Genomic DNA, 25496 nt, shown 5'->3' with positions numbered 1-25496 from the left:
ATAGATAACTGAGGCCCAGAGAACTGAAATGACATGGCCAAGGTCACACAGCAGACGAGTGGCCGAGTCTGGATTAGAACTCAGGTCCTTTTGTCTCGAGGGCCATGCTCTATCCACTAGGCCACGCTGCTTCTTTGTTTGGGTACCCTGTGACAGCAGGATACCAAAGAGCTACTGAGTACGTCAAGACCTGAAAGGGACCTGAAACTTGAAGAGGGTAGAAGAATTATTTTGAAGACAAGATGAAGCACAGTTCCCAAAAAGGAGATATTTCTGTGGAAAACTGGGAGGCCACTGCAGCCAAAAAGCCCTCTTGTTGGGTAAGAATTGGGAGAGGGGGCTCGCCCAGAGCAAAGACTTTGTGAGGATTGAAAACACAAGGAGGTAACACATACCATAGTACTTATAAATTGTTATATTGATGCCTGTGCTCTGCACACAGTAAGCGCTCAATAAATACGATTGATTATAAATTGTTACATTGATGCCTATCTCCCCCTCTGGACTGTAAGCTCTTTGTGGGCTGGGAACGTGTCTGCCAACTCTTTTGTATTGTATTCTCCCAAGCGCTTAGTACAATGCTCTTACCCACAGTAAGCATTCAATAAATACCACTGATGGATTGATTAGGCAAGGAGGACAAGTGACCTTGAAAGGGGCAGTCTTGTTCATTCAATCGTATTTATTGTTGGATTTATTTTCCTCCCCCTGGCCTGGAATGCCCTCCCTCCGCTCATCCGCCAACCTAGCTCTCTTCCTCCCTTCAAAGCCCTATTGAGAGCTCACCTCCTCCAGGAGGCCTTCCCAGACTGAGACCCCCTTTTCCTCTCCTCCTTCCCCTCCCCCCAGCACCCATATATATGTTTGTACAGACTTATCACTCTATTTTACTTGTACATATTTACTATTCTATTTATTTTGTTAATGATGTGCATCTAGCTTTAATTCTATTTGCTCTGACGACTTGACCCCTGTTCACATGTTTTGTTGTTTGCCTCCCCCTTCTAGACTGTGAGCCCGTTGTTGGGTAAGGACCGTCTCTATATTTTGCCAACTTGTACTTCCGAAGCACTTAGTTCAGTGCTCTGCACTCAGTAAGCGCTCAATAAATATGACAATGAATGAATGAATGAGTGAAAAGGGCAGAAACTGGAATATAGCTGGTCAACAAGGGAGCTGAGGAGAGGAAGTAGAGGCAGTGAGAGGTCATGGGCTCCACACTGGCTTTTTTAGTCACACGTGGAACTTTCACCACCAGTGGTATTCCTTTCAAATATACACACATACCTTCATATTTGTCAAAAATCTGCTAAGTCTGCACTATTACAGTTCCTGTTCCTACAAAGCTAATCTTTTAAATTCAACGCACGTTGGAGTGGATTTGAATCAAACGATTAAAGCTGCTTTTATGTCTTACCTGTTTAAAGCCATTTCTGGGCAAAACAAAAGGATCGTTTTCTACAACTAGGTTCTAAACTTTGTTCAATGCCAAAGAAAAATGAGGGGGTGGAGGGCAGACACAGTTATCGCTTGAGAAGAGTTAAAACAGCAAGATAAGAACAACGATGAAGAACACAAATCAAAGGACATGATGGTTTATTTGAAGACATTGTACCACTCTGATTTGGGGTACCCAGCATACAGATGATAATGATATGGACATCTCTTGGATATGAACATTCCAGTAATAGCTGTTCCGGGAAACCCAGCTTTCCCAGAGGGCCGGGGTTTCACTCTTGCCGAATTCCGCCTTCAGGAAGACTCATGTGGTCTCGTACTCACCATGCCAAATGGTATCCCCATGGACACCATCTCTTCCAACACCTTGTCGTGCTGTAGACAGACGGGCTTGTGTTGTCTGAAGAACGTTCCCCTGATTCTCCTGTCGAGTTCCGGCTAAAACACGCAATCTGGCGGAACCAAGTGTACTGAAACATTTCAACAGGGCCAAGATCGTTATGGAAATAGAGATCTCCTGTCCCGTGGAAACGAAGGATGACAATTCTGGCATTTTATGCCCCATTACTAAATGAATTTAAATGCTTTAAGAACCACTGACCCAATAAGGTGAATAGACTTGTTAAAACCACCGACTTCTTTGTGAGAAGGCTCCACCTGAAATTACATGTCCTTGAACGGTCTAACGGCTTGAATATTTTACTATTCTTCAGGCTGTTTTCTTACTTGGCCGAGGAACAATCTTGCAACAGTCTGATAACTTCTGTGCTGATTATCAGTTTTGGTAATATTTTTGTTCAAAATTGTAAATGAAAAGGGTGGCAAGGTAAGGGGGTCCTTTCAAGTCGATTGGAAAGTGCTTGGAAAACACAGGACTTATTTGGTCAGTGTAGACAGCCTTAGAAATAAATACTTTCAACAATCTATCAAGATTATTTCTTTGGGTGCCTACTTTGTGCTAAGCACATTCATGGTCCTTTTAGAGAGCAGAGGTCCTTTATAATACATGTTTATGTGGAGTAATCAAGAATATATTATCTGCAAAATTCTTAGAAGAATGCAAAAAATCTGATCCTCTTCCACTGAAGTAATATGCATCCCTAGGTTCTACAATGCTCTCCATGTTAGAATGCCCAAGGCTCAACAGAGAATCAATTTAGCTCAGGAATCAAACAAAAATATTGTGGTCAAGCTCTCTGCCTTAACCTGGGTATGCCCTCTTTGGCTTATCTCTGTTTTGAATTTATCTGATATCTTCCTTCACTATCTGTCTCCCAGCAGGGATATTTGCAAATCACTCTTGGGAGCATCAAGCTTGTCGGCCTTGACTTTTCATTCGCTCCAGATGAGCAGATAGGGTTTTTGATAAACCCCGAGAAGAGGAGATTTCTAAACCAGCATAAACTGGACTTCAGAAACAGAGATTCTCATTTTTCAGGGACAAAGTTCATCTAGTTTCAAATTCATTAAGAAACAAGCCATTTCTCCAACCAAACCAACGTTACTGTTCAAACACTTCTACCTTTATTGTGCTTTGAAAGTTATGTCTCTTCAAAAACCCATTTTTTTTAGCAAGTTTTTCCACAACTGCAAACTAATAGAAAAATGGTCTTCATTTTTCAAGACCAATTTTCCTCTGTTCTTAAATTTCAGTAAAATACCTCAATTCTTTTATCCACCTGGGAAAATGATTCTTGGTCCCTTAATTCGGGCATTTATAGCACTGCTTCATCATTTTAAAAACTGAATTACACTGACATCCCTGAAAGTTTGTGATTAAATAAACCAGTGAATCACAGTGTTTCGTTGGTTTTGTTTTGATGGTATCTGTTAAGTGCTTACTTACTATGTGCCAGGCACTATATTAAGTGCTGGGGTAGATACAAGATAATCAGGTTGGACACAGTCCCTGTTCCACCTAAGGCTCACAATATTAATCCTCATTTTACAGATGAGGGAACTGAGGCCCAGAGAACTAAAGCGACTTGCCCCAGGTCACACAGAGGATAGAGTGGCGGAGCCAGGATTAGAACCCAGGTCTTCTAACTCCGAGGCCCAGGCTCTAGCCACTGGATGACCCTTCTACAGTGGCGCCTCAATTCTATCGGTTAACAGTGTAGATCCATTTTTTTAAAAAAAGAATCATACCATAACAATATCCAAATTATAAGAATATACTCTCAAAGGAACAAAGAAAAAAGACCCTACGAATTATTACAGACTCTGTATTTGTATTCTCCATTTTCTAAGACAAGTTCTTTACAACTTGACTGTCAGTCTGGTATCCTAATTTAGAGAAGGGCTTAAGAGAGGCAAGATTCTGATGCTGGTGCAGTGATTTAACTTGAACATTTACAGTTTTGCTCTGCATAATAAATAGTCTTCAATTCGCAGCTGGGGGCAACGATTTCAGATCCTGCATTATCAGCCAGCATTTTGGGAGGAGATAATACTTGCACAACTGATGACAATTGATTCTTTTCCAGTCAATATGAGGTTACCAGTTTGTCATTCCATGCACCCACACTTCATTTTTTCAATTGTAAAAATGTGGCTTACAAAACAAAGGGGGGAAAAAAAGAGTCTAAAGGCACAAAGTCGCATAGCTGCTCTAGTATTAGGAGTCTGTAAACAGAGAATGGGTTGAATTTCGGTAATCCAAATCTACAAGAATAAAAAGGCATCCCAAGCAGGCTTTCACCTAGCCAGTTTCTTTTTAAGACCCTTAATGGGTTCTGAGGTCTACAAAGTATGCACTAGAATACCATACTTGAAAAAGCAATAAGGCAAATAGTATAATCATTATTCCAAAAGAGTTACAATGGTAGTGTAGGCATACATAGTATAACTTAGTTACAATGGGTGGTACTGTTTCTATTACATAACCAGATTAACTGTGTCTTCCCTACATAATTATAGATTCAGCTGAGTTCCATTTGAACACAAAACCATCCTTGTATCACCCCAGAACCGTTGGCAATAGTTCTCTGACAGCAGTTAATCACACCCCTGCTGTTTTAAATCATCCTCCTTTGGAGAAAGGTCCCCAATTCCACGTCTGGAGATTAGACACTGTCATATTTGTGAAGCGCTTCTTCCAACTTTTGGGTCACTTTTTGGAAAAATATGATTTGCTGCTGTAAGAAATGCTGCATTTGGCATTTAAAGTCTCGCACTCGGATCTGATGGAAGTGGTGGATCTCGGCCAGGGTGGCAAAAGAAATAGTATTGCAACGATCCTGAATGCCATCTGCCTTCTGGACCTCCATCTTCCCTTCCTCTACGTGCCGCTTACTCTCCTTTACTTTGGTAAGAGCGCCTAGAGGAAAGGAAAAAAAAAGGAACATGAAACACAAAGGCGCCTTGGGACATAACGATTCTACGCAAGTCCTTTCCTTTAGAACGTCGCTATATTTCTAGAGCTGTCCATTCGGGCTTTGAGGTGGTCTGTGGTGGTTAAAGGACAATGGGCTGAAACCCTGCCGAAAAGTCACGTAAGTCAGAAAAATCTGAACAAAACCCTCTCATTGGCCAATTCTGGACAGAACAAGGTAGCTAGATTCCCATAGATATTACCCCAAAATTGTAGTGGTTTCCTTAGGGTCCTCACATCTCATGACATGGCCTTAAAGAATTCCTTGAAATATGACTACTATTTTTCCAGAAGAGAATGACAGAGGGAAAAGACTGGATGTGTCCCAAATTCCGGCAGTCTGTAATGTCCATTCTCCGTGCTTTACAGACATATGCCCAATGTAGACTTAAAAAAACACCCCTAAAATTAATTATAAATCACCGATTGGGAGAATAGAACTGAAGTCCTAAACACAAAGAAGATCAAGGAGGCAAACAGCAGAAGTAGCAATAGTAGACTGTAAGCTCATTGTGGGCAGGGAATGTGCCTACCCACTGTGTTGCATTGTACTCTCCCAAGTGCTTAGTACAGTGTTCTGTACACAGTAAGTGCTCAATGAAAACCTTGATTTCTATTACTATTACCACAGCGGTAATAGCATTAACTGAGCAATCACTAGGGCACAATGCATTGTACTAAGTGCCTGGAAAGTAACCACCAGCATATGACATTCCTTGCCCACAAGGAGCTAACATACAGAAAAGCAGTTAGAGTAATCCAAATGAATAATAATGATGGTATTTAAGTGCTTACTATGTGCCATGCAATAATTGAATGAACAATAATTGAATGGACAACTAAATACATACCTACCTATATCCATCTGAGATTCTCCAAGCACTCCAAATACACACAAAAAAATGTACAATGGATTATTGTAAACCCATCTGGAATGCCCAGAAGCCATACTCCAAACTTTGGATATACGAATATAAGGACCTGGGTCCTAATCGCAGCTCCACTACTTTCATTCATTCATTCATTCAATCGTATTTATGGAGAGCTTACTGTGTGCAGAGCACTGTACTAAGCGCTTGGGAAGTACAAATTGGCAACAGAGACAGTACCTATCCAACAACGGGCTCACAGTCTAGAAGGGGGAGATGGATAACAAAACAAAACAAGTAGACAGGTGTCAATACCATCAGAATAATTAGAATTACAGCTATATACACATCATTAATAAATATAGTAAATATGTACAAATAAAACATAGTAATAAACATATACAAGTGCTGTGGGGAGGGGAAGGGGGTACGGCGGAGGGAGTGGAAGCGATGGGGAGGAGGAGGAAAGGAAAAAGGGGGGGCTCATTCTGGGAAGGCCTCCTGGAGGAGGTGAGCTCTCAGTAGGGCTTTGAATGGAGGAGGAGAGCTAGTTTGGCAGCTGTGCGGAGGGAGGGCATTCCAGGCCAGAGGAAGGACGTGAGCCGGGGGCCAACAACGGGACAGGCGAGAACGAGGCCCAGTGAGGAGGTTAGTGACTGCAGAGGAGCGGAGTGTGTGGGATGGGCTGGAGAAGGAGAGAAGGGAGGGGAGGTAAGAGGGGGCGAGGGGATGGACAGCCTTGAAGCCGAGAGTGAGGAGTTTTTGCTTGATTCGTAGGTTGACAGGTAACCACTGGAGATTTTTGAGGAGGGGAGTGACATGCCCACAGCGTTTCTGTACAAAGATAATCCGAGCAGCAGAGTGAAGTATAGACTGAAGCAGGGAGAGACAGGAGGATGGGAGATCAGAGAGGATGCTGATGCAGTAATCCAGTCTGGATAGGATGAGAGATTGAATCAGCAAGGTAGCGGTTTGGATGGAGAGGAAAGGGTGGATCTTGGCCATGTTGTGGAGTTGAGACCAGCAGGTTTTGGTGACGGATTGCATGTGTGGGGTGAATGAGAGAGCGGAGTCAAGCTGTGTGACTTTGGGCAAGTCACTTAGTTTCTGTGGCCTCACTTCTTTCATCTGTAAAATGGGGATTAAGACTATGAGCCCCATGTTAAACTCTAAACTCGCTAGGGGCAGGGAACATGTCTGCTAATTCTGTTGTATTGTACTCTCCCAAGCATTCAGCATAGGCTCTGCACCTATTAAGCACTCAATAAATACAACTGATAGATAGACATGGACTACTTCCAACTTAACTCCCCCAGCGCTTAGTACAGTGCCTGGCATGTAGTAAATGCTTAACATTCATTCAATCGTATTTAATGAGGATTTACTCTATGCACAGCACCGTACTAAGTGCTTGGAAAAGTTCAATGCATTAATAAACAGACACATCCTGCCCACGATGAACTTACGGTCTAAAGTGTAACAAATACCATAAAAAAGGAATATCTGAAAATGACCTTAGATTGAAAATAAAAAATTAGTCAAAGAAACAAAAGACCTTAACTCCTTTAGGAGTTTTTCTGGAGGTCTTGGTCTCAACCTCCTCCTCCAGAGTTCTCCACAACTGAGGGCAATTCAATTCAATCATATTTATTGAGTGCTTTCTGTTTGCAAAGCACTGTACTAAGCAATTGGGAAAGTATAATATAACAACAAACAGATGAATTCCTGCCCACAACCAGAGGGAAGTGAAGGGTGCTGCTATTACTGTTCTGAAAAATTCCAGGTCGCCTTGGTTAAATTTTGGTTCCCAATTTGAGATGAGACTTCAAGTTGATTTCATTTAAAAAACAAACAAAATAAGTAAAACCTGTGTATTTTGGTCCAAGCAGACTTGAGCCTTTTCTGAAAGGTTTTAGTAAACCAAATGATTCACTCTTAACTGCTTTTCAAGAACCTTCTTTGAGAGTAGGGCTTTTTGCCCATCTTCCTCATCTCCTCATTCTTTGAGGATGCAGGAATAGTTCCCTTTGAATGGAAGTAAGGGAATCTGGGATGCATTTTCTGTGTGGTTGCTTGTGGCCCCTTTGGAGGCCAAATATTTAACACAGCCAAGCCAGGTAAGAAGATTTGTAAATATAAATTCTCTTTAAAAAGTTTTAGAAAAAAATGTTCTGACATTTCTAAAATTTAAAAGTCTAGAAGGCATTATTGCCCTTCAAAGCAACACTGGTGCAAAGTTGCGTTTTGTTCTAAAAGAAAACCAGAAAATTTCCACTTTGAAGAGAGTTTTTTGATGTCATTGATTCAGAAGAAACAGAACCACCCAGAACAGGTAACAATGAAGCCATAGAACATGAGGCCATTTGATTGGCAGCTCTGCCCTCCCTCTATTAATCCCCATGAAAGAAAACTGACCCTCTCTGACACAAGAGATTCATTTATACTCTCGGTGCTTTAAGGGTCCTCTTCTGAGGTGGCAAATTCCACTGCCCCTTGCTAAAAGAGAAGCAGCATGGCTCAGTGGAAAGAGCATGGGCTTTGGAGTCAGAGGTCATGGGTTCAAAACCCGGCTCTGCCACTTGTCAGCTGTGTGACTTTGGGCAAGTCACTTAACTTTTCTGTGCCTCAGTTACCTCACCTGTAAAATGGGGATTAAGACTGTGAGCCCCCCGTGGGACAACCTGACCACGTTGTAACCTTCCCAGCGCTTAGAACAGTGCTTTGCACACAGTAAGCACATGATAAATGCCATCATTAATTAATTAATTAAAAACAACCTGGCACATTAGGTTCTTCATTACTACTCTTTGTAATATCCCATCCAACTCACGGAAGCATGCAGAAGCATCCAGTGGCCTAAAAATTGACTTCATCATTTCCTTGCCTCATTTTTTGGCACAACGTTTGCAATCCTAAAGCTGGGGTGGGGCTATTACAAGGGGAATTGAGCCTAACAATAAGGGGAGAAGAAAAAAAAGAGAAAAGGAAGAAAGAGAGCACTTGAGAATGTTTCTTCCAAGTGCTGCATGCAATACACACTCAATGAATTACGGTAAATCCCCTTTTTTCCCCTTCCTATCCTGGAGTTCATACACACCCCAACCTGATACCTGCCAACATTCTAACCCTACTCATTCATTCATTCCTATTTACTGAGCGCCTACTGTGTGCAAAGCACTGTACTAAGTACTTGGGAGAGTACAACGTAACAAGAGACACATTCCCTGCCCACAATGAGCTCATCACCACAAGCACTGCTTACCAAAATAATCTCTTACTTCCTCCTCAAAATTGGAATGGGAAGGGAATTATTCAGGGGAGGCAATTATGCGAGTAATTTTGGTACCATCTTGGTATTCAAAAAAAACACAAGATAGTTCCCAAATCACGTTCCAAACTCTTCGGCTTATTCCTAAGAAAATAACAAAAGTGGGAAAATTCCACAGAAATAACTGTCAGAGAGTCTACCCAAGAAATACAAAGTCCTCAAGATGAGACAGAACTTGGTCCAATTTAAAAAAAAATCTTTCTAAAAACGCAAATCAGTAGGGTCCAAATTCTAAAAGTGTGTGCTTGGGTAGATGTGACAGCATGAACCTCTTAAGAGAGAGGTTCCAACTTGTTGCCAACTTGTACTTTCCAAGCGCTTAGTACAGTGCTCTGCACACAGTAAGCGCTCAATAAATACGATTCATTGATTGAGAGACAGGTATGAGAGGGTGAGAGAGGTTGTGTCTCTGTGAGAATGTCAGAGGATGTGTGTGAAAGTGTCTCTGGACATAGGATGCAATGAGAGATGAGGACTGGTAAGGGGCTGGCAAAGTGGCTAGAGCCTGGGCCTGAGAGTCAGAAAGTCATGGGTTCTAATCCCAGCTCCACCACTTGTCGACTGTGTGACCTTGGGCAAGTCTTTTCATTTCTCTGGGCCCCGGTTACCTCATCTATAACACGGGGATTGAGACTGTGAGCCCCATGTGGGACAGGGACTGGGTCCAACCCAGCGCTTACTACAGTGTGCAGCAATAGCAAGCGCTTAATGAATACCACAATTATTATTATGATCAAAGAGCTCACAGGCCAGAAGCTGCCATTTTAGGCCTTTTCAACCCTGAATGGAAATTCTCAAATCTTGATAGGGAGCTGGGAGGAGGCAAGATTGGAAATCTGGCTTCAACAGCTGTGGGGTGACCGTTCCCACTGCTCCACTGTTGTTGATGACTCTTTATATGACAGTGAATAAGAAATGCGGGATGGGAAGGGGAGGACAACTGTGAATGTGTGTTTTGCAGTTCTCCCTGTCACCCTCTGATCTCGGGAATCTCTAACGGGAACTCCCAGCTGTTAACACTGTAAATGCAAGTTTAAAGCAGTCTTCTTCACCAGTTGCATCTTAGGAAGTTGCCTCAAGTAGCCACGGTGGTCTTCCCTATTCCGGTTACGCCGCTGTTTTTTAGGATGCCTGCTGAGCCTATATTCAATCTATCACTAAATCCTGTCGGTCCCACCTTCACGACATCGCTAAAATCCATCCCTTTCCTCTCCATCCAAACTGCTGCCATGTTAATCCAAGCACTTATCCTACCCCTCCTAGATTACTATACATCAGCCTCTTTGCTGAACACCCTGCCTCCTGCCTCCCCCTACTCCAGTCCATACTCTGCTGTCCAGATCATTTTTCTACAAAATCTTTCAGTTCGTGTTTCCCCGCTCCTCAAGAATCTCCAGTGGTTTCCCATCCACATCTGCAACAAAGGCAAATTCCTCACCATCATCTTTAAAGCACTCAATCACTTTGCCCCCTCCTACCTCTCCATGCTACTCGCTTTCTCCAACCCAGGCCACACGCTTCACCCCTCTAATGCCAGCCTACTCACTGTACCTCCATCTCGTCTAACACGCGCCCACCCCTTGCTCACATTCTGCCTCTGGCTTTGAATGCCCTCCCTCCTCAAATCCCACAATGCCTCTCCCCACCCTTCAACGCCTCACTGCAGGCACATCTCCTCCAAGAGGCCTTCCCTGATTAAGCCCTCATTTCCTCTTTTCCCACCCCCTTCTGCGTCACTCTGACTTGTTTCCTCTGTTCACCCTTGCCCCACAGCACTTATGAACTTATCTTGAATCCTATGCACTTATCTTGTATCTACCCAAGCACTTAGAATAATGCTAGGCACATAACTCATTCAATCGTATTTATTGAGCACTTACTGTGTGCAGAGCACTGTACTAAGTGCTTGGAAAGTACAAATCAGCAACACATGGAGACAGTCCCTACCCAACAACGGGCTCACAGTCTAGAAAAAGGACAACCAATACCATAAAACTATTCTGGGGATACAGACAAAATAATTAGGTCAGACACAGTCACTGTCCCAAACGGGGCTCACAGTCTAAGCAGGAGGGATGAGAAGACTGAACAGGCCCAGAGAAGTTAGGTGATTTGTCCAAGAACACAAACAATACAGCAGGTAACTGGAGGAGGCGTAATTAGAATCCAGGCCTGGACTCTTTCCATTAGGCCACATCGCTTCCCACTCTCCCCACTTCTCTTTCCCTTTCCTCCTCTTACCATCCTTTCTTTTTTTTTACCCCTTTTCCTTCTCATCCTTGTTCTAGCCTTCTCCTTCACCCATCACCCTCCCTCACAGTCCCCACAATTTGGCCCAAAGCAAAAAGCTCACTGCTCTGTTGTTGTCACTAATGACATTGAGAAGTTCCTTTTTTAGGGATAAATCTCAACACAGCCACAAAGGAAGACAAACTTAATGCAAATACATTTGCGTTCAGCTATATCAGCTACCGAACTTAATTTTAAATCATACAAATGTAACAGGAACGCAATCACCTATTGTTAACATGCAAAATATTGGGGTGTATACTGAAAATGCAATTCTGGAATCTATTTCACATATTTCTAATATCAAGACCTCCAACATTAGAGTAGTATTTATTCGACAGGTTCGGCATCTGAACAGTGAGGGAGAAAAAAAAAAATCGATGGATGTTTAAAAGAAACACTTTTCAGTGTATCTGTATATTGTTCTACTGTATTCTCCCAAGTGCTTAATGCAGTGCTCTGCACACAGTGAGTGCTCAATACAATTGAATCAACTTTTGGAACTCGACAAACTCAAAGCAATCAATCAATGGCATTTACTGAGTGACTACTTTGTACCTCTTTAAAGCAGTGTGTACCTCTTTAAAAATCAGCTGCAGAGATGAGACAACTAACTGAAAAAATAAAACATAACATTACAACATCTTTCAAGAATCTTCTCTACTGCACTTTTCAGAAAATCCAAGAGGACTATAAACTAACTCAGTAAACTCAGGCTGGCGAACAATGGGCCACACACATTTCTATCACAACTTCCAGGGAGAAAAATTCAAAGCTTTCAAATGTTCTTTTTTAACCCACTTATTCTGAAAAAACAGAAACACTGTCACAGGGCTATGAAAACAGATGGAGGAAATGAAGGAATAAAAAGGAAGGCGTAGCTAACTGTTGGAATATATAAGGAAAAGTTCTAATCCCTGAAGATTAAAAAATCCAGTAAACAGTGACATCAAAATATAAATTACACAAGATAAATTGGTGACAGAGAAGGAGACTGCCCAAAGGGGACACAAAATAGACCCAGATGAAAACCTTTTCCCTACTGTTATAAAGTGGAGACAGATGGGACTTGTTCTATAAAATTACTACGAGCTTATTAAGAAAAGGATGTGATTTAAAGGCATTACTTAGACGGTTAGCCCCATGAGGGACAGGGACTGTGTCCAACCTGATTAACTCCTATCTACCCCAGGACTTAGAACAGGGCTTGGCACATAATAAGCACTTAACAAGGAACATAATAATAATATATTCTCAAATAATAATACTATGAGAAGCTGCCAAAATGGCTTTCAACTTGGGATGATCACAGCAGATCCATGTGTAAGGAGACCTGACGAAGATTGTAGTTGACCCATCTCAAATTTGGGGTCCATGAGGCTCCCACAACCCACTGACAGAACCAGTAAAGGGGGGGGGGGGGGCGAGGGAGAAGACAGATTGATGGAGCTGAGGCCACAGGGCCACGTTTCTCTCTCCCACCTCTGCTTCAGACTAAAGAGCCCACCACCACCACCACTGGCAGGGTCTGCCCCCCAAGGTCTCCCAAGGCCCTGGAGCCCACCATTCCCCTGCCCCAGGCACCACATTGAAAAATACCCAGTAGCATCTGCAGGCTGGAGCAAGAGCCAGCTGCAAGGAGAGTCACAGTCTAGGCTCCACATCCTCTTTTCTCTTCCAGACACTTCAATCAACTGCATTTACTGAATGTTTACTGGGTGCAGAGCATTCATTCATTCATTCAATTGTATTTATTGAGTGCTTACTGGGTGCAGAGCACTGTACTAAGCGCTTGGGAAGTACAAAGTGGCAACATATAGAGATGGTCCCTACCCAACAACGGGCTCACAGTCTAGAAGGGGGAGACAGACAACAAAACAAAACATGTGGACAGGTGTCAAGTCATCAGAATAAATAGAAATAAAGCTAGATGCACATCATTAACAAAATAAATAGAATAGTAAATATGTACAGTTAAAAATAAATAGAGTAATAAATCTGTACAAACATATATACAGGAGCTGTGGGGAGGGGAAGGAGGTAGGGCGGGGGGAGGGGGAGGAGGAGAGGAAAAAGGGGGCTCAGTCTGGGGCACTGCATTGCAAAATGGGGATTTAGACTGTGATCCCCATGTGGGACAGGGACTGTGTTCCAACTTCATTGCCTTGTTTCTGCCCCAGTGCTTAGAACAGTGATTGGCACATAGTAAGCGCTTAACAAATACTTTAATTAATACTATTACTTTTGTAAATACCCATAATTTACTTTGGTCTCCCTGTCTAGACTGTAAGATCCTTGTGAGCAGGGAACATGCCTCCCAACTCTATTGTATTGTACTTTCCCAAGTGCTTCGTACAGTGCTCTGCACACAGTAAAGTGCAAAGCACTGCATTAAACTCTTCAGAAAGTACAACGTGAGAAGACAGACCACGGGCCTGGGAGTCAGAAGGACCTGGGTTCTTATCCCGGCTCTGCCGCTTGTCTGCTGTGTGACCTTGGGCAAGTCACTTCACTGGGCCTCAGTGACCTCCTCTGTAAAATGGGGATTAAGACTGTCCCACCTGGGACAGGCACTGTGTCCAATTTGATGGTCTTGGATCTACCCCAGTGCTTTAGTACTGTGCCTGGCACATAGTAAGCGCTTAACAAACCCCATTAAAAAACTAAGTTGGTCAACACGTTCCCTGCCCGCAGCAAGTTTACAATCTTGCCAGTTGGCTGGAAGGGAAGACTATCTAGGTGAGTGTGTATGAATGTGAGGGGACACATGTGAGTGTGTGGGAGAGTATGTGTCACAGCATGTAGATAAAACATGTCCCTGGCCCTCTCTATAAATATTATTACTCCTAGTAATCAATCAATCAATCAATCGTATTTATTGAGCGCTTACTATGTGCAGAGCACTGTACTAAGCGCTTGGGAAGTACAAATTGGCATCACATAGAGACAGTCCCTACCCAACAGTGGGCTCACAGTCTAAAAGGGGGAGACAGAGAACAGAACCAAACATACCAACAAAATAAAATAAGTAGGATAGAAGTGTACAAGTAAAATAAATAAATAAATAGAGTAATAAATATGTACAACCATATATACATATATACAGGTGCTGTGGGGAAGGGAAGGAGGTAAGACGGGGGGATGGAGAGGGGGACGAGGGGGAGAGGAAAGAAGGGGCTCAGTCTGGGAAGGCCTCCTGGAGGTGAGCTCTCAGCAGGGCCTTGAAGGGAGGAAGAGAGCTAGCGCGGCGGATGGGCAGAGGGAGGGCATTCCAGGCCCGGGGGATGACGTGGGCCGGGGGTCGATGGCGGGACAGGCGAGAGCGAGGTACAGTGAGGAGATTAGTGGTGGAGGAGCGGAGGGTGCGGGCTGGGCAGTAGAAGGAGAGAAGGGAGGTGAGGTAGGAGGGGGCGAGGTGATGGACAGCCTTGAAGCCCAGGGTGAGGAGTTTCTGCTTGATGCGCAGATTGATCGGTAGCCATTGGAGGTTTTTGAGGAGGGGAGTAATATGTCCAGAGCGTTTCTGGACAAAGATAATCCGGGCAGCAGCATGAAGTATGGATTGAAGTGGAGAGAGACACGAGGATGGGAGATCAGAGAGAAGGCTAGTGCAGTAGTCCAGACGGGATAGGATGAGAGCTTGAATTAGCAGGGTAGCGGTTTGGATGGACTAGTACCCCTACTACTGCTAGTACTTCTACTATCAATCAATCAATGGTATTTATTGAGCACTTTACTGTGTGCAGAGCACTGTACGAAGCACTTGGGAAAGTACAAGAGAGTTGGGAGGCATGTTCCCTGCTCACAAGGATCTTACAGTCTAGACAGGGAGACCAAAGTAAATTACGGGTATTTACAAAAGTAATAATATTAATTATAGCATTTGTTAAGTGCTTACTATCATCATCATCATCAATCGTATTTATTGAGCGCTTACTATGTGCAGAGCACTGTACTAAGCGCTTGGGAAGTACAAATTGGCAACATATGCCAATCACTGTTCTAAGCACTGGGGCAGAAACAAGGCAATACAGTTGGACACAGTCCCTGTCCCACATGGCGATCACAGTCTAAATCCCCATTTTACAGATGAGGCAACTGAGGCCTGGAGAAGTGAAATGACTTGCCCAAGGTCACACAGCAGACAAGTGACAGGGCTGGGATTAGAACCCACAACCTCTGACTCTCAAGCCTGTGCTCCTGCCACTAGGCCATGCTGCTTCATGCCATGCAGCATGGAAAAGTGTTGTGGGGCTGAGGGTGGGGTGAATATCCACTGCTTAAAGGGGGCAGATCCAAGCGTGTAGGTGTCATAGTCCTACGAGAAGCAGCATGGCCAAGTGGCTACAGTCCAGGCCTGGGGGTCAGAAGGTCATGGGCTCTCATCCCAGCTTGGCCACTTGTCTGCTGTGTGACCTTGGGCAAGTCTCTTCACTTCTCTGGGCCTCAGTTACCTCATCTGTAAAATGGTGATTGAGCCTGTGAGCCCCATATGGGACACGGACTGTGTTCAACCCAATTTGCTTGTATCCACACCAGCGCTTAGTAGAGTGCCTGGCACATAGTTAAGCACTTAACAAACACCATTATTATAATTATTATCATTACTACAGACAAGAGAGGGAATGGGGGAAAAGAGGGATTAATCAGGGAAGGCCTCTTGGAGGAGATGGAATTTTAATAAGGCTTTAAAGGTGGGGGTGTGTCAAATAATAATTATAATAATGGAATTTATTAAGTGTTTACTATGTTCAAAGCACTGTTCTAAGCACTGGGGAGGTTACAAGGTGATCAGGTTGTCCAACAGGGGGCTCACAGTCTTAATCCCCATTTTACAGATGAGGTAACTGAGGCCCAGAGAAGTTAAGCGACTTGCCCAAAGTCACACAGCTGACAACTGGCAGGGCAGGGTTTTGAACCCATGACCTCTGACTCCAAAGCCCGTGCTCTTTCCACCGAGCCATGCTGCTTCTCTAAATGAGCCCATTGTTGGGTAGGGATTTTCTCTGTTGACAAATTGTACTTTCCAAGCGCTTAGTACAGTGCTCAGCACACAGTAAGTGCTCAATAAATACCACTGAATGAATATATGAAGGGGAGGGACATTCTCGCTAGTTCCCACTACCACCACCACGTCTGTTTACTGTTGCACTATACTCTCCCAAGTGCTTAGTACAGTGCTCTGCACATGGAAGCACTCAATAAATACCACTGAATGAGCTGAGTGAATGAATGAATACTACCATTCCACCACCCTGTCTCCTCTTCTCTCTCCCTATCTTTCCTGTCTTCTCCCCCTCATTAATCTTGGACCACTGTCCCAAACCTCCAAAGCCCTAATAATAATAATGGCATTTATTAAGCACTTACTATATGTAAAGCACTGTTCTAAGTGCTGGGGAGGTTACAAGGTGATCAGGTTGTCCCACAGGGGGCTCACAGTCTTCATCCCCATTTTATAGATGAGGTAACTGAGGCCCAGAGAAGTTAAGTGACTTGCCCAGAGTCACATGGCTAACAAATGGGAGCTGGAATTTGAACCCATAACCTCTGACTCCAAAGCCTGTGCTCTTTCCACTGAGCCACACTGCTTCCCGTACTACTTGCTACCATCTTATTTACCAGCCCTTAAGGAAGAGCACTGCCTTTCTCCTCTTCATTCAGTCGTATTTATTGAGCACTTACTGTGTGCAGAGCACTGTGCTAAGCGCTTGGAAAGTACAATTCAGCAAACTAACAATGATGCATTTAAGTTACTGACAACTTCACAGACGATCGACAGCTTTTGAAGTTCGGCTGCTATACGACTGGAGCCTCTCTGAGGCGGTTCTTGATGGATACAAAGGGAGACGGCCCCCACTGCCTTTTTCCGGTGAGGTAACAATGCCCCTCCCGACCACCACCAACTAGAGAACGTGACATCTTTCACTCCGCCATTCTACCCATCGCTACTGCTGAGAAGAAGCGTGGCCTAGTGGATACAGTGTGGGCCCGGACGTCAGATGGGCCTAATCCCGGCTCTGCCACTTGTGTGCTGGGTGATCTTGGGCAAGTAATTTCACTTCTCTGGACCTCAGTTACCTCCTCTGTCAAATGGGGATTCAGACTGTGAGCCTCATGTGGGACGGGGACTGTGTCCAACCTGATTTGCTTGTATTCACCCCAGTGCATTGAACATAGTGACCTCCAAATGGGTAGCCATTCCCTCTTCTATAGGCACTGGCCAACCTCTGAACATCACCTTAATTGACAATAATAGTAATGCTAGCATTTCTTAAGTCGGAAGATCATGGGCTCTAATCTGATCGCCTGATTACCTTGTATCGACTCTCGTGCTTAGAACAATGCTTGGCACATAGTAAGCGCTTAACAAATATTATTATTAATAATAATAATAATAATAATCCAGGCTCTACTAATCTGCTGTGTGACCTTGGTCAAGTAACTTCACTTCTGTGGGCCTCAGTTACTCCATCTGTCAAATGGGGATCGGTACTGTGAGCCCCACATAGGACAGGGACTGTGTCCAACCCAATTTGCTTGTGTCCACCCCAGTGCTTAGTACAGTGCCTGGCATTAGAATTTGGATTAGAATTCGGGGCGCTCGGGCTCTTTCCACTTTCACCTTCAACCTCTCACCATGGGCTCGTTTTCTTTCTAGCTGTAATCACGCAGAGAAAACATGGACTTTTCAAGAATTAGAACTTCCCCTTTTCTGGCTTCCTCTGGAATCATCTCCCTCCGGCCTATGACTTTCTCACCCCTTTCGCCCCTAAGCAGACTGCCTGCTTTTCCTTACACGCCACTTGCGACAGGATCCTTTTCAGTCGGCTTCCGCCCCCTCCATTCCCCAGAAACCGTCTCACCACCAGAATCATAAGAGATTACTCCCCGGAAATTTTCCTCACAACTTTGGAAGTGGATCAGGGCTGTCTTCTCAATATCCTCTCTGCCCTAGACTTCCGGGACATAACTGTGGCTTAATCTGCCTATCTCCTAGCTGCTCTCCGAAGCAAATTTATTAAATGTCCCTTTTGTCTTTTCAGCCTTTTTCTCAAGCCACGCTCTGTGTCTGGAATGTCCTCATTCCAACTCAGCAAATTCACATCCTCCCATTGTACAATATACTCCTGAAATTCCACCTACACCAAAACACAGCCTTAAATCATGTCTGTCGTAATTATTAATCTCCATGTTTTATCGTATCCTTCAAACATTTAGGCAGTTTTGGGGTCACCTGTCCTATCCCCTTCCCCATTCAGCAAGATCAACGGGGAACTGGCACAGGCTCTGTGGCTTGGCAGTCAGAGGATCTGCGTTTTACTTCCCTGCCTTGTGACCTTGGGCAAGTCATTTCATTTCGTCTGTTCCTCAGTTACCTCATCTGTCAAATGAAGATGAAATCAATCCTCTTCCCTCGATTTAGGCAGAGAACCCCATGTGAGTCTAGGACTGGGTCCAACCGGATTATCTTGCATAATAATAATGATAGCATTTATTAAGCGCTACGTGCAAAGCACTGTTCTAAGCGCTGGGGGGGGGATACAAGGTGATCAGGTTGTACCACGGGGGGCTCACAGTCTTCATCCCCATTTTACAGATGGGTAACTGAGGCCCACAGAAGTTAAGTGATTTGCCCGAAGTCACCCAGCTAACAAGCGGTGGAGCCGGAATTAGAACCCGTGACCTCTGACTCCCAAGCCTGGGCTCTTTCCACTGAGCCACGCTGCTTCACGCTGCTTGTATCTACCACAGTGCTTGGAAAGCTAAGTTTAGTTATCCAGCGCTTAGAACAGTGCTTGGCATATAGTAAGTGCTTAGCAAATGCCATTATTATTATTAAGCTAGTAAGCGTTTAATGAACATACTATAGTAGCAGTACTTGGTAAACCAGTTGTCTGTTCCTATGGGCAATGCTTTCTAGCTCCAGGGTTCCGGGAATGATGTCATTGCCTTTCTCATCCTTGGAATGCTTAGTTGAAGGAGGTACTCTTCAATTCATTCCATCGCATTTATTGGGCACTTACTGTGTACAGAGCACTGTACTAAGCGCTTGCACTGTACTAAGCACTTAAAAGAGAGGTGATACCTCATATTCAAAGTTCTCCCCTGAAGGCCTCCAACCTGTTAAGAGCATTCAATTCTTCCTGACACCCATTTTCCTTGCATTTCAAGAGAAATCACTAGCTTAATGGTTAGAGCACAGGCCTGGGATGGGAATCAGAAGGATCTGGGTTCTAATCCCAGCTCTGCCACTTGTCTGCTGTGTGACCAGCACTTGGTTTGATGTAATAATAATCATGATGGTGGGACTGGTTAAGTGCTTACTATGACGCAAAGCCTTATTGAAGGCACATCTAATAATAATACTAATAACACTGGTATTGGTTAAGCGCTTACTATATGCAAAGTGCTGTTCTAAGCACTGGGGTGATACAAGGGGATCAGGTTATCCCACGTGGGGTTCACAATCTTTATCCCCATTTTACAGATGAGGTAACTGAGGTACAGAGAAGTTAAGTGAATTGCCCAAAGTCACACAGCCGGCAATAATAATAATAATAATAATAATAATAATAATAATAATAATGATAGCATTTATTAAGTGCTTACTATGTGCCAAGCACTGTTCTAAGCGCTGGGGAGGATACAAGGTGATCAGGTTGTCCCACGGGAGGCTCACAGTCTTCATCCCCATTTTACAGATGAGGGAACTGAGGCCCAGAGAAGTCAAGTGACTTGCCCAAAGTCACAAAGCGGACAGTTGGCGGAGCCGGGATTTGAACCCACGACCTCTGACTCCAAAGCCTGCACTCTTTCCACTGAGCCACGCTGCTTCCCCTAATAATAATGATGGCACTTATTAAGCACTTACTATATGCCAAGCGCTGTTTTAAACACTGGAATAGATACAAGTTCATCATATTGGACTCAGTCCCCTGTCCCACATGGGGCTCACAGTCTTCACCCCCATTTTACAGATCGAGGTAACTGAGGCCAAGAAAAGTGATGTGACTTGCCCAAGGTCAAACAGCAGACAAGTGGCGAAGCTGTGGACAGGGACTGTCACTCTTTATTGCTGGATTGTACTTTCCAAGCACTTAGTGCAATGCTCTGCACACAGTAAGCACTCCATAAATACAACTGAATGAAGTCTTTTCACTTCCCTGGGCCTCAGCTTCCCCACCTTTAAAATGGGGATTCATTCATTCAATCATATTTATTGAGCGCTTACTGTGTGCAGAGCACTGTACTAAGTGCTTGGGAAGTACAAGTTGGCAACATATAGAGATGGTCCCTAACCAACAATGAGCTCACAATCTAGAAGGGGGAGACAGATGACAAAACAAAACATATGGACAGGTGTCAAGTCGACAGAACAAAGAGAATTAAAGCTAGATGCACATCATTAACAAAATAAATAGAACAGTACATATGTACAAGTAAAATAAATAGAGTAGTAAATCTGTACAAACATATATCCAGGTGCTGTGGGGAGGGGAAGAGGTAGGGCAGGGGGATAGGGAGGAGGAGAGGAAAAAGGGGGCTCAGTCTGGGAAGGCCTCTTGGAGGAGGTGAGCTCTCAGTAGGATGAAAACTGGGAGCCCCATACAGGACCTGAACCATGGACTTTGTCCAACCTGATTATACTCCAGTGCTTACTACAGTGCCAGGCACACAGTAAGTGCTTAACAAATATCACTTTTTTTAAAAAAGCTAGCTGCTTGGAGCTGTGGTCTAGAAACATTTATAATCATCATCATTATTATGGTATTTACTAAGCACTTACTATGTTCCAGGCGCTGTACTAGGCGCTGGGATGGATACAAGTAAATCAGGTTGGACATAGTCCCTATCCCACGTGGGGCTCACAGTCGTAATCCCCATTTGACAGATGAGATCACTGAGGCCCAGAGAAGTGAAGTGATTTGCCTGAATTCACACAGCTGATAAGTTGCAGAGCCGGGATTAGAACCCATGACCTCTGAATCCCAAACCCGTGCTCTTTCCACGGGGGAGACACACAACAAAATAAAACAAGTAGACAGGCATCAACAGCATGGCCTAGTGGATAGAGCATGGGCCTGGGAGTCAGAAGGAGCTGAGTTCTAATCCTGACTCCACCACTGGTCTGCTGTGGGACCTTGGCGGGTCTATTAACTTCTCTGTGCCTCAGTTCCTTCATCTGTAAAATGGGGATTACGTTTGTGAGCCCTGTGTGTGACAGGGATCGTGTCCAAACTGATTACCTTGTGATATACCCCATCGCTTAGTACAGTGGCTAGCACACAGTAAGCACTTAACAAATATAATACAAATAAATAGGATTCATACAACTGTTACAATTTTCTCGAGGGACAGCACTCAACAAAAATGCACTTTTTGAGGTTTTATTTAGTACAATACTACACCTTTCCAGAATCCAAGGAAAGGATTCAAATACATCAAACAACCTGAGGGGGAGATTCATTCATTCATTCATTTAATCGTATTTATTGAACGCTTACTGTGTGCAGAGCACTGTACTAAGAGATCTCAAAACATATTCCTTACTAGTATATTACTAGCTCATTTTCCTATTTATTCCTTGGCCTCTTCACCCCTGGCCCTCTACCTCTTCCATCAATGGGTTAGAGAAGCAGCGTGGCCTTGCAGTAAGTGCATGGGCTTGGGCACCAGAGGATGTGAGTTCTTATCCCAGCTCCGCCACTCACCTGCTGTGTGACCTTGGGCAAGTCCACTTAACTTCTCTGGACCTCAGTTACCTCCTCTGTAAAATGGGGATTAAGACTGTGAGCCCCACGTGGGACAGGGACTGTGTCCAACCTGATTATCTTGTATCCACCCCAATGCTTGGCATGTAGTAAGTGCTTAGCAAATACCACAATAACAATAATTGCTAATAGTATTATTATTACTAATGGGTTGCAAACTGTCTCAACAAAATCCCATTGGAATTTGGGCCATGCTGAATTTTGGGGTGTATCAAATGGCTACAATCTCAAAGCATCCGAATGGTGACTTATTTATAATACTTCTGTGCTTACTATTAGAAAATATTAAATGGGAAGTTGGAAAAATATCTTTAAATAGTAGCATGGGAGTGAAAAACGTTAAAAAAAACAGATTCTCACACACTCTAATAATGGAGAAAGGCAATATGGTTTACATGTACGAGAATGGGAAAATGAATAAGTGAATAAATACGTGCTTAAACATTAGGGTATGTGAAAGAGCATGATGTAAAAGAAAGAGAGGAGTCAGGAGACCTGGGAGTAAGGAGACCTGGGGTTCTGACCTTGGCTCAACTCCTTTCCTGCTATGTGACCTAGGATAAATCTCAAATTCTCTGTTCTAATAATAATAATAATTAATAATGACGGTATTTGTTAAGTGCTTACTATGTGCCAAGCACTGTTCTAAGCACTGGGGGAGATACAAGGTAATCAGGCTGTCCCATGTAGGGCTCACGGTCTTCATCATGGTGGTGGTCATGACTGACCACCATCTTCAACTGCTTACTCTCCAATGGCTCCTTCCTTCTGCTTTCAAACAGCCCACGTCTCCCCTAACCAAAAAAAAAAAAAACCAACAAAAAACCTCCTTTGGCACACTCCAGTAATTGCCCCATCTCCCTCCTACCATTCCTTTCCAAACCCCTCAAGCAAGTCGCCTACACCTGATACCTTCACTTGTTTTTCTTTTTTTTAATGGTATTTGTTAAGCACTCACTATGTACCAAGTACCACACTAAGCACTGGGGGAAGTAAAAGATAATATGTCTGGGCACAGTCCCTGTTCCACATGGGAGTCACAATCTAAGTATGAGGGAGTAGGAATTTAATCCCCATTTTAATAATAGTAATAATAATAATGATGGTATTTAAGCGCTTACAACGTGCCAAGCACTGTTCTAAGCACTGGTGTAGATACAAGGTAATCAGGTTGTCACATGGGGGGCTCCCAGTCTTAAATGCTTGCTACACCAAGGACTGTACTAAGCGCTGGGGTGGCTACAAGCAAATCAGGTTGGACACAGTCCCTGTCCCACGTGGGGATCACAGTCTCAATCCCCAGTTTACGGATGAGGGAACTGAGGCACAAGAGAAGAGAAGTGACTTGACGAAGGTCGCAAAGCTGGGAAGCGGCAGAGGCAGGATTTGAGCCCATGACCTACTGACTCCCAGTCCCTTGCTCAAGCCACTATGCCATGCTGCTTTGAGGTTATGTGTCTTGCCCAAGGTTACAAGCAGTCAAGCAGCGGAGCCGACATTAGAACCCAAGTCCTATGACTCTCCGGCCCATGGTCTTTCCCTAGGCCAAGCTGCTTCCACTTCTTCAATTCTCACCGTGATCTCTCATAATCTAGTTTACGCCCCTTCTGTTCTGCAGAAACTATGCTCTCTAAAATCACTCGTGACCTCCTGCTGGTCAAATCCAATGACCTCCACTCCATCCTAATCCTCCTTGACCCCTCAGCTGCCTTCTCCCCTGTGGACCAACCCCTTTCCAGGCCCGGTCTCTCTCAATCATTCGTTCGTATTTCTTGAGCACTCACTGTGTGCACAGCACTGTACTGTGCCCTTGGGAGAGTACAATGTAACAATAAACAGAAACACTCCCTAACCACAACGCGGCTTCTCCAGAGCCTGGCATTTTCTTCTGCCTCAGGACTCCTCTGCTTGGATGTCCTGAGGCCACTTCTAATTTATTATGTCTAAAACACCCCTCCTTACCTTCCCACCCAAACTCCATACTCTCCTATCCCCCATCAGAGAAGACACCACCGTCCGCCCTGTCTCAGAAGGCCGTAACTGTGGCACACCCTCGCCATCTCTTTCCATTCGACCCACGTATTCAATCTGTCACCAAATCCTGCTGGTTCTACCTTCCCCACATTGCTTAGATCCGCCCCTTTCCCTCTATCCTGCAACCACGCTGATCATCATCAATCGTATTTATTGAGTGCTTACTATGTGCAGAGCACTGTACTAAGCGCTTGGGAAGTACAAATTGGCAACATATAGAGACAGTCCCTACCCAACAGTGGGCTCACAGTCTTAAAGGGGGAGACAGAGAACAAAACCAAACATACTAACAAAATAAAATAAATAGAATAGATATGTACAAATAAAATAAATAAATAAATAGAGTAAAAAATATGTACAAACATATATACATATATACAGGTGCTGTGGGGAAGGGAAGGAGGTAAGATGGGGGGGATGGAGAGGGGGACGAGGGGGAGAGGAAGGAAGGGGCTCAGTCTGGGAAGGCCTCCTGGAGGAGGTGAGCTCTCAGCAGGGCCTTGTAGGGAGGAAGAGAGCTAGCTTGGCAGATGGGCAGAGGGAGGGCATTCCAGGCCCGGGGGATGACGTGGGCCGGGGGTCGATGGCGGGACAGGCGAGAGCGAGGTACGGTGAGGAGATCAGCGGTGGAGGAGCGGAGGGTGCGGACTGGGCTGTAGAAGGAGAGAAGGGAGGTGAGGTAGGAGGGGGCGAGGGGATGGAGAGCCTTGAAGCCCAGGGTGAGGAGTTTCTGCCTGATGCGCAGATTGATTGGTAGCCACTGGAGATTTTTGAGGAGGGGAGTGATATGCCCAGAGCGTTTCTGGACAAAGATAATCCGGGCCGCAGCATGACGTATGGATTGAAGTGGCGAGAGACACGAGGATGGGAGATCAGAGAGAAGGCTGATGCAGTAGTCCAGACGGGATAGAATGAGAGCTTGAATGAGCAGGTTAGCGGTTGGGATGGAGAGGAGAGGGCGGATCTTGGCAATGTTGTGGAGCTGAGACGGGCAGGTTTTGGTCACGGCTTGGATGTGAGGGGTGAATGAGAGAGCGGAGTCGAGGATGACACCAAGGTTGCGGGCTTGTGAGACGGGAAGGATGGTAGTGCCGTCAACAGAGACGGGAAAGTCAGGGAGAGGGCAAGGTTTGGGAGGGAAGACAAGGAGTTCAGTCTTCGACATGTTGAGCTTTAGGTGGCGGGCAGGCATCCAGATGGAGATGTCCTGAAGGCAGGAGGAGATGCGAGCCTGGAGAGAGGGGGAGAGAGCAGGGGCAGAGATGTAGATCTGGGTGTCATCAGCGTAGAGATGATAGTTGAAGCCGTGGGAGCGAATGAGGTCACCAAGGGAGTGCGTGTAGATCGAGAACAGAAGGGGACCAAGCACT

The 25496-nt window shown here is 44.6% G+C and overlaps 1 protein-coding gene across 1 annotated transcript in view; it reads right to left on the bottom strand.

The window, feature by feature from the left end:
• Positions 1-4205: 4205 nt before the first annotated feature.
• SNX18 (sorting nexin 18) overlaps positions 4206-25496 on the bottom strand; it is a 50115-nt gene continuing 28824 nt past the window's right edge. Inside the window, exon 2 of the mRNA XM_038765766.1 lies at positions 4206-4777. Coding sequence (XP_038621694.1) covers positions 4524-4777 — 254 coding nt within the window. The 3' untranslated portion in view covers positions 4206-4523. The remainder of the gene's footprint in view (positions 4778-25496) is intronic.

The sequence above is a fragment of the Tachyglossus aculeatus genome, chromosome 23, assembly GCF_015852505.1.
Source record: "Tachyglossus aculeatus isolate mTacAcu1 chromosome 23, mTacAcu1.pri, whole genome shotgun sequence".
Classification (NCBI taxonomy): Eukaryota; Metazoa; Chordata; class Mammalia; order Monotremata; family Tachyglossidae; genus Tachyglossus; species Tachyglossus aculeatus.
This window is presented reverse-complemented; position numbering and strand designations above follow the sequence as displayed.